Below are 13872 nucleotides of genomic sequence, written 5' to 3' on the forward strand. Positions count from 1 at the left end.
TTGCTGAAAGCAGAGGGGAAGGGGAAGTGAGTTTGTTGGTGGAATCTCATTGAAGGTTGCAGATGCTTTCAATGTCAGTGTCCTCTCCCAGGCCAGTATCCCTAGCACCTGAACTCCCAGTTATACTTGTGTGGCTTCAATGGGCAGGCCATGTCATTTGCATGCCCTGTACCATTCTCCTAAAACAGACACTATTTTCAGAGTTGCATCATGACTTGAGATTATAGGTGGGCAGAAGAAACAATTTATGGATGTTCTCAACATCGCCTTTTGAAATGTGTACTTGTGGGAATCCCTAACCTATCACCATTCAAAATGGAGAAAGAACACATTGTGGGCCTGGAAGTGAGGGGTGTTGCATTTGTGGGCCCACTACTAAAGAAGAATCTGGAGTATGATAAAGCCAGTCAGAGTTGTGAAGTTTATCGGTGTATGGTTCTTGAGATTAGCAGATACAGAACTCGAGAGTCTCATTGTGTTTGAATGGTGCCATTGTGATTTGAAGTATAAATGGTACATTTGTGGTTAATTCTGTGATTCAGATTACTCAACCAAATTGCATTTGGCTATTAAAGAAAAACATTTGCCAATGCTCATTTCCCAAGATGTTTACCTTTTATAATTATTTTCATAAAATATAGACCTTAATTTTATGGCCAGCAATGTAGCGTCAGTGCACACAGCTGACCTCTAAGAGCTGTGCAAAAAATTTTCCATGGCGTGAGCATCCTGTTTAACAATACTTGCCCCTGTCAGGCATCAATTCAATGGGATTTTGGGCAACCAGTGCTTATGGTGCTATAAAGCTACTTCTACATTAAAGAATTCTGACAGATGGCAAACCAGGAAAGGAAATGCAGAATTAATTTTTAAACATTTTACAGAGCACCAAAGAAAGATTAGAATGTATACCCTGTTTGAGGTAGAAGCTGAAATATGAAATAATATAAGAAATAGTTATTTTATGCATACTTTGATTTTAATAAATTTAGTCTTTTGAGACCAGTGTTGAAATTTCCTTGAGAGATGTTATGGCTTAATATGCTGTTTATAAACTTATGTAAACCTAATGCAACAATACATTCCATTTGCATCAATGGATTAGGTTTCTTTGCCTAGAAATTGGGTTTCACTCTCGCTTGATGCACAAAATGTGGGGCTTCCTGCAGGCTAATGAAGGGACCAGTGATCATAGTGCACAGCTCAGAACTGAATTGCACACATACTGGCTTCAATGAAGAGAGCACCATTGATTCATCTCTCATAATGCTGGCTATTGAAAACTGTGGCTGTGTACAACTGATGTCACAGTACGAACATTTTAGTTGCCAAATCATTTCTGAACCCTGTGCATCTGTGAGTGAGCATCAAAGGTCGAAGGTTGCCTCCAACAGCTTTGTTGTTGGCAGTGGAGGAAGTGATCACTGCATGCTCTGTGGCACCATTGGGTGCATGACTGTTGCTGGGCAGATATCACTTGCCCCAAGGTGAATCATGCATGGGAGTGTTTGGGCCAATTTAGAATTCTGCACCATTTTACCTGAAAGATCACCAGGGTAATCTACCCTGGCTGGGTAAAACTTCTTTCGTGCATGATTTGAGCTTTCCTTAAAAAAAAGTGTGCAGGTGGACTCAACCTCTAGGCTAAGGTCTTGCCAAAAAGAGGGCATCTTTGACAAAGAGACTGCAGATGCTGGAATCTGGAGCAACAAAGAAAATGCTGGAGAAACTCAGCAGGTCAGGCAGCATCTATGGAGGGAAATGGACAGCCGATATTTTGGGTCAAGACCCTTCATCTCTTGATCTGAAACGTTGAGTGTTCATTTCTGTCCATAGATGATGCCTGACCTGTTGAGTTCCCCCAGTGTTTTGTGTGTTGCATCTTTTGACAATGTTGTGCACACTATGTACCATAGAGTACATGCTTGTAGAGAACTGGGGCTTAAACATGCGGGTGCTGGATGAGGGACAAAAGGAGGAAGGAAACTCCAGCAACCAATCCAACCAAAACTCCTACTCAATCAATAACCAACACATGCCAAATCTTAGTTATTCAACTTGGGATAATTGCTCCCCATTGATACTTGGAAATCCATTCTCTGTCTCTTGCACTTGGGTACAGTATCATAGCAGCTTTATGCTGTGGTTCTCTTCTGAAATTTAATTCCTTTTGAGGTAAACAGAATCAAACTTCAGAAATAGGGCAATATGCAGCGACTACTATGCTGTGCAGTTGGTTAAACCAAACAAGGAAGGATCTTTCCTCCATTCTGCAGTGATATATCATGTGCATGTTTTAATTGTGAATTTTCTATTGTGATGGAGGTTGTGTATGAAAAGGTAACACGAGGTACAGAAAATTGAGTATATCTTTATAATAACTCCTTCATTTGAGGATGTGATTCATTTTTCATCAGACCCATCAGTAACCACTGAAAGAAAGGCTTGCTTTTTGTTTTTATGCCTTTCATAATCTCAGGGCAATCTAAGCAATTTACAGCCAATGAAGTACTTTGGAAGCATAATCTGTTAAAATGCAGGAAATTTGTAATCGGTAGATAATATGTATTTGCTTTTTTTCTGCTGATAGCTGAATTAATAACTTAGAATCTGCAGCCAAGGAACAAACAGGAATGGGATTCAGTAACCTGTTTGTGACACAAGCTGTGTGTGATTTATTTTCCTGTAATAATTTGAGAACTTCAAATTAAAATCTCTAGCTACTAAGGCTGACTCCCCACTTCTTCATTTCCAGATGTAATCCACAGTACGGTTTTCAAATCACCAGAAAAAGTCATCTAGAATAATGAGAAAATTGCTTCATATAAAATTATTGTGATAATAGAATCCCATATGTGTATGTAGAGAAGGAGGCCTTCCAGCCACCATGTCCCCGATAGGCAAATAAAGAGCAACAAACAATCTGCTGGAGGAATTCAGCAGGTCAAGCAGCACCTGTGGGAGGAAAGCTGTGTACAGTTTGACAATGTTGTGCACCCTATGTACCATAGAGTACGTGCTTGTTCAGCAGTGGTCGCCCCATTACAGAAAGGATGTGGAGTCTGTGGAAAGGGTGCAGAAGAGGTTCATCAGGATGCTGCCTGGATTAGAGGGTATGAGCTATAAGGAAAGGTTGGACAAACTTGGGTTGTTCTCCCTAGAGCATCGGAGGCTGAGGGGAGATCTGATAGAGGTTTTTAAAATTATGAGAGGCACAGATAGGTTAGACAGTCAAACACCAGAGGACATGCTTTTAAGGTTAGTGGGGGGAAGTTTAAAGATGGCGTGAGGGGCAAGTTTTTTTTACACAGAGTAGTAAGTGCCTGGAATGGGTTACAAGGGTAGTAGTGGAACCAAACAGTTTGGAGTTTAGGGGCTTTAGATAGACACATGAATATGGAGGGATATTGATGATACACGAGGAGGAGATTTAGTACAAATTGGCATCGAGATCAGCACAATATCATGGGCCAAATGGCTTGTCCCATGCTGTACTGTTCTATGAAAGGAATTTGTCAATGTTTTGGGTCAAAATCCTGCATCAGGAAACGTTGACAATTCCTTTCTTCCCATGGATGCTGCTCTACCTGCTGAGTTCCTCCAGCAGATTGTTTGTTGCTTCAGATTCCACATTTGCAGTCTCCGGACAAATAAAGAACTATCTTGAAGGAACTATTCCCACTCCTCATTCAAGTACTATGTAAATGCATTTAGAGTTTCTGTTTCCAGCACCCTTTCAGGCAGTGAGTTCTAGATTCCCACCACTCTTTGAACAATTCTTCCTCTAATCCAGTTACTTAAAACTATGAACCTTGTTATTGACCTCAATGCTGAGGGAAATGAGTCCTTCCTGCTTACTCCCATGATTTTATAAAGCTGATTTAATTTCCCCTCTGCTTCCTTTGTTCCAAAGCAAATAACACTAATGTAGCCAATCTGTTTTCTTAACTAAATTTCTTCAGCCCTGGCGTTGTCCACATCCTTTCTACTCCTAATATATCCTTTTGTCTTACTCTAGCTGTGACCTATCTGGTGTCTTCTACTGTATCAGAATGACCTCCCCAGTCCTATATTTTGTTCTGGCCAATAAAGGCAAATATCTGCTTAGGGCCAATAGGATATTTGCCTTTATTGGCCCTACCTGTCCTGTTACTTTCCAGGGATTTGTGGATATGTGGCTAGAGGTCCTACTGCTCCTCCACATGGAAAATGGGAGAAGAATTAGGCTACCTGGCCCCTTAAGACTGCTCCACCATTTAATATGATCATGGCTGATCCACCCCACTTATTTTTTCATTTCCTTATCTTTGCCCTCCTCTCAGACTTCACATTTTGAAAGTAATGATTCATCTGAATTGTTCAAGCTAATATCAATATAAGAAAATACCATTTAATTTTATAATACACTGCATTGTGTGGAACCAGTGCAGGATATTTTTCAGTGAAATTAGCTGGACAAATTGATGACAGTTTGGGTAAAATAATTCTAACCAAACTAAAATACTATCATCTCACATTGATGTTGGTAGGGGAGCTTGGGCTCTGATGTTGTTAGTTCTGATGGATGTGTTCGGACCCCCACTTGTTTTTAGGTCGCACTTACTCCATCCAATGTTAGGAATGCAGCCCAGTAAGTTATTTAACAGTGTGAAGCTTTTAATTTCTATTCAAGCGTGGTGTATGGCAAAAACTCGAAACTGATGAGGATATTTTTAAGCATGAATTAATTGAATGAAAATTAACTTAATTTTACAAGTCTTATAAAACTTTAGTATTTTAACAATCCAGCAAGCCACAGATTAACCTTTGAGCTTGTATTACTCTGTCTTGTAGCTACATTTCTCAATGGAATACATTTTATTAAAATTTTTCCCACTTTCATAGTTTTGCCTAAAGACTCTTATGCCTTTTGGCTCAGTAAGGTTACAATATTCCATTGACATTGATTGATGCTCCAAACAGTTTTGGAGTTTTATGGGAGAACTTTTTCCCTCTGCAATTTTTACCTTGTGCTGCATTAGTTAAATGCAAAAGAAGAGTTTTGAATGATTTCCAAGCTCTTTAACACAACTACATTCAAAGTCATGAAAGCTTGCAAATTTAGAAATTAGGTTAGCTCCTTTCTGGGATAAGGAGGATTTTTGTTTGAAAAGTCAGTTTAATTAAACTGGTTATGCAGAGTTTTGAAGGATGAAGTAACTTGGTATTGCTTCCCTGGTCTGAACAGATCTGAGAGACTAACAGAGCAAACATACAGTAAGGTTATAGTACTGCTAGCTTTCGTCATTGAGCAGGCCACTGGGATTTTGAAGGTATCTGGCACCTCTACAAACCTTGGGAGTCTTTTGGTACAGTTAAGCCAGCCTCTCTGACATGTTTTGTTTTTTGCTGGAGCCTGCACAATTTTTCCACAGACTTATTACTGACTGATGTCCTGGCAGATAGGAAGATGGCCAAGGACAGAATTGTCAACAGGCAGTTGGGCTCGTACTTGAGGAAGTAGTCACATAGGGAAATCCTTTGTGAAGGTGCCAGGATATGTGCACAACTCCACAAGGAACCTTCGGTTGGTATGCCAATAATGGCTCAGTTGGTGGAACTCTTGCCTCTGAACGAGAAGATTCTGGGTTCAATGGCCCTCCCAAACATAAAGCACAAAATTCTAGGCTGAGGTTCTGGTACTGAGGGGGTGCTGCACTGTTGGAATTGCCGTCCATCTGATGAGAGGTTAAAACGAGCACCTGTCTGAACTCTAAATGACACTATTTAGAAAATGAAAAGGGTATTATTTCCTGTGGTCCAACCTCCACTGATTCCTCCATGGACAATGCCAAGAAGATTATGTACTCAGTAATATATTGCTGTTTTTGAGGGCTTGCAAATTGGCTACCGATTTTCCTAGATTGCATCAATGACTATATTTAAACAATTTGGAACAGTGGACACCATAACTAGGTAGAAAAGGAAAGAATTTCACACTGTTGCACCATATCTGCATTTACAGCCCCCTTCTGAATCATTCATATTCTAGTGTTCCCCTACATTGTATGGTTACCAGTGCAACCATTTTGGGTGTGGTCTGCTTTTCTCCCCAATTCTTCCACAGCTCATTATATTATGGACAATGAGGGATATGGTCCAGGTGCAGGTAGATGGGACGATCAGAAGATCAGATCGGCATGGACTAGATGGGCCTAAGGGCCTGTTTCTGTGCTGTAGTACTCTGACTCTAATTCTGCAGGACAGTGATTCCTGGCCATTCAGAATGAAAGCCCCACTTGTACACGGTCCATAAAATGAGCACCCCTCCCCACCTATGATGTCATGAGCTGCTCCTTTGAAGGAGTTGGAGCTGTCCTGGGGATTCCTAATTGCCAGCAGCTCTACAGTCAGGTCAGCTAGCAGGCTGAGAATATTTTTATTAAACTTTTTTTGACTTTCTTGGTTAACTCAGAATTATTAAAGCCTGACAAACCCTCTTTAATCTGTGATCAACTCTGTCCCCAAACCCCAACCAAGAGGTTATGCAGTTGAGGCACAGAAATGTACCAATTACCAATCATTGCCTGTCTTTGCTTTATTCTGACCTGTGAACATGCACCCAAAGAGCCAGTGAATGACGATGTTCATAGCCCTTGTGTTGCAACCTCACAGGTTCCCCTGTTCCTCAGATTGCTTCAAGCTCAGGCATCCACATAATGACCTTCAACCTATTGCAGAAACTGCGATGTCTGTGCTGCACTGAATCTCTCCTAGTCATAGATGTGCTCACTGTAGAGGAGGTGTGTTAATGCTAGTCCCCAATTTGAACATTGACGACCCAGGAAATGGGACCACAGCAGAGTAGGAGGTAGTGCAGTCCCAGCACTAACACAGAGGTAAACCTGCCTGAGGAGAGGTGCCATTTAATTAAATCAGTCTAGAACTAAGAAGTAAATTATGGTGAGATTACTGATTGATGTAAGAAAAACATTTGCTTCACTGGTATCCTTTTCTTTTTAGAAAAAGGAAATTGTCTTCCTACCCTTGTCTGATCTGTATGTGACTCCAGACCCACCAATATAGTCATCTCCTGACTTCCCTCAGAAATGATCACTGTTGGGGAAGTGCTTTGCCAGCGTCATCCACATCCCAAGCATAGATACACTTTCAAAAAAAGACTTCTGATAGTGTATAGATACTGAGTGGAGAGGTCTGAGTGAGAATTACTGCCAAGGAACTTGCCACCGCATCTCTGTGTTCAAGCTGAAACAAACCAAGGATTTAACGCTGGAGCATTTACTTTCCGCATACTTTGTTGGACTTGGTTGGCATGCTAGAATTCCATTCAGCAGCTTGTGTTCAAGTAGTCAGCTTTTCACTGTGTTGTATATATTGCAATTTGTACAAGATTTATTGGAAAGCATGTATTCTCTGACTGTGGAATCCATGTATTAGGGGTGCATGAATAACAAGAATCCTGCCCTTGCACCTTTAGTTTTAGCCCCATGAGTGAAGGATTTGATATGCATGTTGAATTTTTAAAAATTCCATAATTTGGTTGAGTGAGTACTCTGTATCATTCAGATACACTCCCCTGCCCCCTGGCAGCAATATTCCAACAGTTACCACTGGGGAGTAATAAATGCCATTTCTCTCTGTGGAGCTGGCTTCTAAAGAGCATTTGCAGAATGGAGAAAGGCAAAACTAACCAGAGAAGAATCTCTCGACAAGATCGCTACAGTTCCACTGTCTGTGACAGGAAATGCTGAAAGTCAAACCAGCTGGTTTTCTTTCCCTCTATTATTTCCACATGGGCCTATTTTTAATAAATAATATTTGTCATATGTGGTGTGTCAGGGTTCACAAGTGTGACCCTACACTGGAAGCAGAAAGCACAAGGCACATTTAAACCACCTGCATTGCTTGAGGACACAGAAAAGAGTCTTGCAATTAAGAGACATAACTACCATAAAATTAGTTGACTTTTCTTTGTAGAAAGGTAGCGAGAGGCAAATCTTACTCTGCTCTGTCACAAACACATTAAGGATCATACAGGGCAACCAGATAATACTGCAGGGGAAATTCAAACTGATCTTTCTTCACAGAAGAATAGCCATTGGTGGACTGTCTGGAATTGAATAACATATTTAATGTTAAAATAGGTAATGTAACTGCGAATACATTAAGCAGCTCAATGTATGGATACTGTCCATTCATGATTTAAAAAGATAGGATAGGTATTCAATTAGCCAATATCTTCAGTGGCCCATTCAAGATGGGGATAGTTCCTTTGACTTGAAATCTAGTTCACATGGTTTCTAGTTTCAAAAGAAGGACAGATCGGTGTGGGGAAACTGCTTTCTATTGTTGGGAGAATGGTGGAAATGATTGTAAGAGATGCTTTTATTGTCACTGAGAAATGGAAGAAACCATTAGAAACCCACACTAGGATTTGAAAAAGTCAAGTCTAACAAATTTAAAGGCGTGGTTAAACGGGAAAGAGTGCAGAGAAGATTTAAGATGATGTTGCCAGGACTAGAGGGCCTGAGTTATAGGGAGAGGTTGGCCAAGTTAGGTCTTTATTCCTTGGAATGTAGGAGAATGAGGGGCAACCTTGTAGAGGTGTTTAACATTATCAGAGACATAGATAAGGTGGATGGTAAACAGTCTTTTCCCCAGGGTAGGGGAGTGCATAACCAGGGGGCATAGCTTTAGGGTGATAAGATTTCTTTATTAGTCACATGTGCATCGAAACACACAGTGAAATGCATCCTTTGCGGAGTGTGTTCTGGGGGCAGCACGCAAGTGTCGCCACACTTCCAGCGCCAACATAGCACGCTCACAACTTCCTAACCTGTACATCTTTGGAATGTGGGAGGAAACTGGAGCACCTGGAGGAAACCCACACAGACATGGGGAGAACATACAAACCCCTTACAGATGGGTAGTGGTGGAGGCAGATATGTTGGTCAAGTTCAAGAGATTGTTAGATAAGCATATGGAGGAATTTAAAATGGGGGATATGTGGGAGGAAGGGGTTCGATAGACTTAGGTGTGGTTTAAAGGTCGGCGCAACATGGTGGGCTGAAGGGCCTGTATTGTGCTGTATTGTTCTATGATTCTATCACAGTGGCCGAATTTGAACCTGGGTTGCTGGTGCTGTAAATTGTTATGCTAACCGCTACACTACCGTGCCTGCAACGGGAAAGATTTAAAAGCGACCTGAGGTGCAACTTTTTCCAGCAGAGCGTGGTGAGTATATAGAATGAGCTGCTAGAGGAAGGGTTTGAGGCAGGTACAATAGTATCATTTAAGAAGCACTTGGATGGGTACATAGAGGGGCAGGGCTTAGAGGGATATGGGCCGAATGCTGGAAATTGGGACTAGCTGGGTGGGGACTGTGGTCAGCATGGACTGGTTGGACTGAGAGGCCTGTATCCGTGCTGTATTGCTCTATGACTCTAAATTTGATGCTGCAATGGTGGTGGATGACGGAAATCCAATGTGTACCTACCAAATTCTCCCTGCATTATTTCACCGGAAACATTAATTCCATAAAGTATTGGTCCAATGTATCACAGTAGTGATGACCTCTATACTACCTTTTCATTTATTGTGGAAGTTGAACATGTATTATTGTGCTTTCCTCATTCATGTGTTTATTTGTCATTAGACTCGGAAGTTATCGAAGGCAGAGAGGCAGAGGTTCAGTGAGGAGGTGGAGATGCTGAAGGGATTACAACACCCCAACATTGTGCGTTTCTATGATTCCTTTAAGTCTTCTGTGAAAGGTCACAAATGTATTGTGCTGGTGACTGAGCTCATGACATCGGGGACACTCAAAACGTAAGTAGTTACCCATCGCACTTCAGAGCATGAAAATCAAAAGAGCTGCAGGTGCTGGAAATCAAAACTAAAAGCAAAAGATGCTGGAAACACTCAGGAGGCCAGACAGCATCTGTGGAAAGAAACGGAGCCAATGTTTCTGGCATTTCCTGTTTACAATTCTGAGCTTTTGGGTGTTTTTTTTCCCCCAAGGCAAAGTGATAACTCGAATCACAAGCAGGAGGGAAAACATGCACTGAAGGCAGGAAGATTCATACAGCAAAAGTGGATGTCCTTCCAAAGATGAGCCAAAATGAAGATAACTAGGTGCTTCCTTCTTTAGATTCACACTTCCACTTTCTAGTCTTGTCCCCATTCATCTGAAGGGTTCTTTAGCTGCAGAAACCCCAAGTAATTAAATATGAGAAGGTGTAATAAACCTCACTGGGCTTTCAACCAAAGTGACATTACAGGCAAACACGATTACGTGCAAGTTGGCGAATGAATTCACAGATAAACATTTTCCCCCAATGCTGGGGGCTTTCAGGCCAATTTTTGTGCACCAGCTGAGTCATTTTAAGAACTTGCCACTAGAAATGAGTTTCTGTCCGTCATTTGTGCCACATCATAAACCTAAGCATTCTGTAATCAGAAGTACACAAATAGCATAAGAAACAGGAGCAGGAGTAGCTTGCGAGCCCACTACCCCCACCCTACTCCAAAGCCTGCTCAGCATCTTAAGATCATGACTGATTATGTGGCACATCTCCACCTTCCTCCCTGACCCATCTCTCATCTCTTTACCTCGTATCTATTCTGTTCAAAATGAATTAATTGGGAATAAAATTTAGCATCCCGATTCACTCTGGTCGCATTACATTATCACACAAAAAGCAGTTCCAAATATAATTAAAACACAACCAAAATCCTGACAAATTGTTATCACAACTGGAAGGAAAATAACAATCAGAACTCTTTATTGTGTTCATGTTTTGGGTCTTTATGAAACATTATTTTCCTATACCCAGTAATCTTGTGTGACAGCTAAATGTGATGAAAGAATGACTTTATTTGGCATATAATGTACAGTAATACCGAACAAGCTGATACTTCTAACAATATGAAAGTTAGCTGGCATGTTTTGTTTTCATTTTAGGTACCTAAAGCGTTTCAAAGCAATGAAAAATAAGGTTCTGCAGAGGTGGAGCAGACAGATCCTGAAGGGTCTTCAGTTTCTCCATACCCGGTCTCCTCCCATTATCCACCGGGATCTGAAATGCGATAACATTTTCATCACAGGCCCGACAGGCTCAGTGAAGATTGGTGACCTCGGTCTTGCAACACTGAAAAGTGCCTCGTTTGCAAAAAGTGTAATAGGTAAACATGTTAAGATCTTGTATATCTTTATTAATCAGATTAATATGGCATCATGGCAGAAATGAGTTGAAGGATGAAAGATTTGCCCAGAAGTTAACATACCTTGCCATGTCTTGGTATGAAAAGTTATTGAATTTCAATGTAATCATTTGTAAAGAGAAATCAGATTTGTTGTGATTGGGGCAAAGTCCACAATCTTTGTTTGGTGTCCTCCATGCATCTGTTGTACCAACACACAGTGGACCATGGACAATACCAGTGCAGTGCAGTGCATGCATGGCTGGCCCTTCTGAGACTTTGGATCACAGGAGGCTTACTTCACTGTTACTTGAGCCACCAGACAATCTTCCAGGCCCTGTGGAGATTGGAGCTTGCCTCAGTTAGACACTCCTCAAGCAATATATTTACCTGTATCCCCTCAAGCTCATTGCTATTGTAATGTTTGGGAAGAAAAGTTGAAGCCATGTTGACATAATGTAAATATTGTAAGTGAATGTAACAATATGCTTGGTATGGTGAATGATAGGTGAATATCCTGTATTGTACAATTATAAATTTTATGAATAAAGTGTATTTTTGAAAAAAAACCGTGACGATGACTTTCCCTCAGGCCCCTCCACCCCTTCCAAGTCATTACCCTCACCCATACCATAGTCCATTCATCTGCCATCTGGATGATCCCCACCAATCTCTGCCTGACCTGATATCATCTCTCTTTTGCCAGCCAAGAGGGAAGCCATTACACAGTTTATATCAGTGGCGTAGAGGTTAGCTATTCCGAACAATTGCCACATTGTTTCATGACAACCTAAATTGGAACAACTGGGGAAAAAAATGGAAGTAAACACAGCAATAATCATTGCAGTGATCAGATAAGGACTTTACAAATCCACTTCCTCAAATACACGTACCCAGCGACATTGCAGTGCCATAGTTAATGAGTCAGCATGGATTTAAGGCTGCAACCACAATAGAATTCCACTTCTAAGTAGCTTCAATGTGTTAATGAGGTGCCAGCCTGTGACCTACACTCATCTAGCACTGAACTAGAAAAAAAATCCTCTTTGCACAAAATTGGCATGAATCCAGAGCGAATGGATATGTGCTCCCATTTTTAAATAAGTGACATCCAACTTTTCTTAAGAAGTATGCACTACCCAGACAAAATATTCTGTGTCAATAGCAAAGTAATGCAGCAAACAATGCTTTATCAATGCTAGAATTAAGACCCTGTATTGGGGCAGAACATAGGGGGTCCAGACTTTGCATCTGGTCTTTTCTACAACACTAAAAGTGAATTAAGCCACTTAAAATTAATATATAATCTTGTATTTTATTGCCTAAAGGCTAGGCAATTTGATGTGGAGACAATACAGCATTCAGATGCAGATAGTCTGTACTTGAGCCAAATGTTCAAGGTTATTTAACGCAATGCTCAGAAGAGGTCAACAAATGTGTAGTTACATACCAGCTTAATCTGTTTCAAAAGAGAGGTCAAGAAACATTGTCTCTTTGACTAAGTATTTATAGAACTAACACTAGCAATATCTGGTAGATGTACTGCACATTAGTCCAACAGATCAACTGAGATCTATTGATATACTGAGAACAGCAAATGCAAGAAAACAGAAGTGAAAGCATTTGACTTAAGCCAAAAGAGAAGGCAAAGATGTCATCATTAAAATAAGACAGTGACAATATAGACTGTCTGAGCAGGAAGAATGAATTAGCAAATCAATCTAGAAATGAGGAATAATAGAGAAAAACCAGGAGTAAGAGACAAGCCAGCGCTAATATGCTCCCTTACTTGTAGCATTAACATCTTTACCTGTTCAAGTGAGTGTCTCTCTGATCAAAATTAACAGCCAGTTTTGGTACTAGGAAGACAAGAGTTGCTGATAACCAATTCATTGTGATTGTATTTAATCAAAATCCCTAATGTAAAACATAACAGCATTTAAAAGCTTAACCCAACCTTCCTTGTTTTAGGTACTCCAGAATTTATGGCCCCTGAGATGTATGAAGAAAAATATGATGAAGCTGTTGATGTTTATGCATTTGGCATGTGCTTATTGGAAATGGCTACCTCAGAATACCCATACTCAGAGTGCCATAATGCAGCCCAGATATATCGCAAAGTAACAAGTGTAAGTAGAAACTTACTTTAGTTTCCAATTTTATTAACTGAAGAATTAATTTGTGAACCAAAGTTACCATTTACGAGTTCTAGGACTTCCACCTCAGCAAAACTTGCCCAACTGCACCTCTGGCTCCACTCATCTGCTGCCAAAACCCACATCAATACCTTTGTTACCTTGAGCTGATTATTCCAATTCATTCTCAAATGAAGTCTTTCACTTCACACCCAACGAGTGTCAGGTCACTCAAAACACTGCTGTCCTTCCCCAATATACTGCACTGGCTCCCAAATGTGGGTTTGCATCTCTCTATCCTGGTAATCTCCTCCAACCTCAGATATAACTGTGTTTCTCCATTTCTGGCCTTCCCATCCTAATCATCCCTAAATGTAATTCCTATACCTTTCCCTGCTGTGCTTTCAGCTACCAGTCCCTGAACTCTGGAATTCCCTCCCTAAACTTCCCTACCAATGTCTCTCTCCTCCTTTAAGATGTTCTTTATAACCCATTTCTTTGACCAACCTTTGATCATTTGGCATAATATCTTCAT

General features: G+C 40.8%; 1 protein-coding gene across 1 annotated transcript in view; it reads left to right on the forward strand.

The window, feature by feature from the left end:
* Window positions 1-13872, forward strand: part of wnk4a (WNK lysine deficient protein kinase 4a) — a 73912-nt gene that overhangs the window by 15114 nt on the left and 44926 nt on the right. Inside the window, 3 exon segments of the mRNA XM_052038645.1 lie at window positions 9656-9828; window positions 10964-11184; window positions 13174-13331. Of these exon segments, the coding sequence (XP_051894605.1) occupies window positions 9656-9828; window positions 10964-11184; window positions 13174-13331 (552 nt within the window).

The sequence above is a fragment of the Pristis pectinata genome, chromosome 25 (genome assembly GCF_009764475.1).
Source record: "Pristis pectinata isolate sPriPec2 chromosome 25, sPriPec2.1.pri, whole genome shotgun sequence".
In the NCBI taxonomy this organism is placed as follows: Eukaryota; Metazoa; Chordata; class Chondrichthyes; order Rhinopristiformes; family Pristidae; genus Pristis; species Pristis pectinata.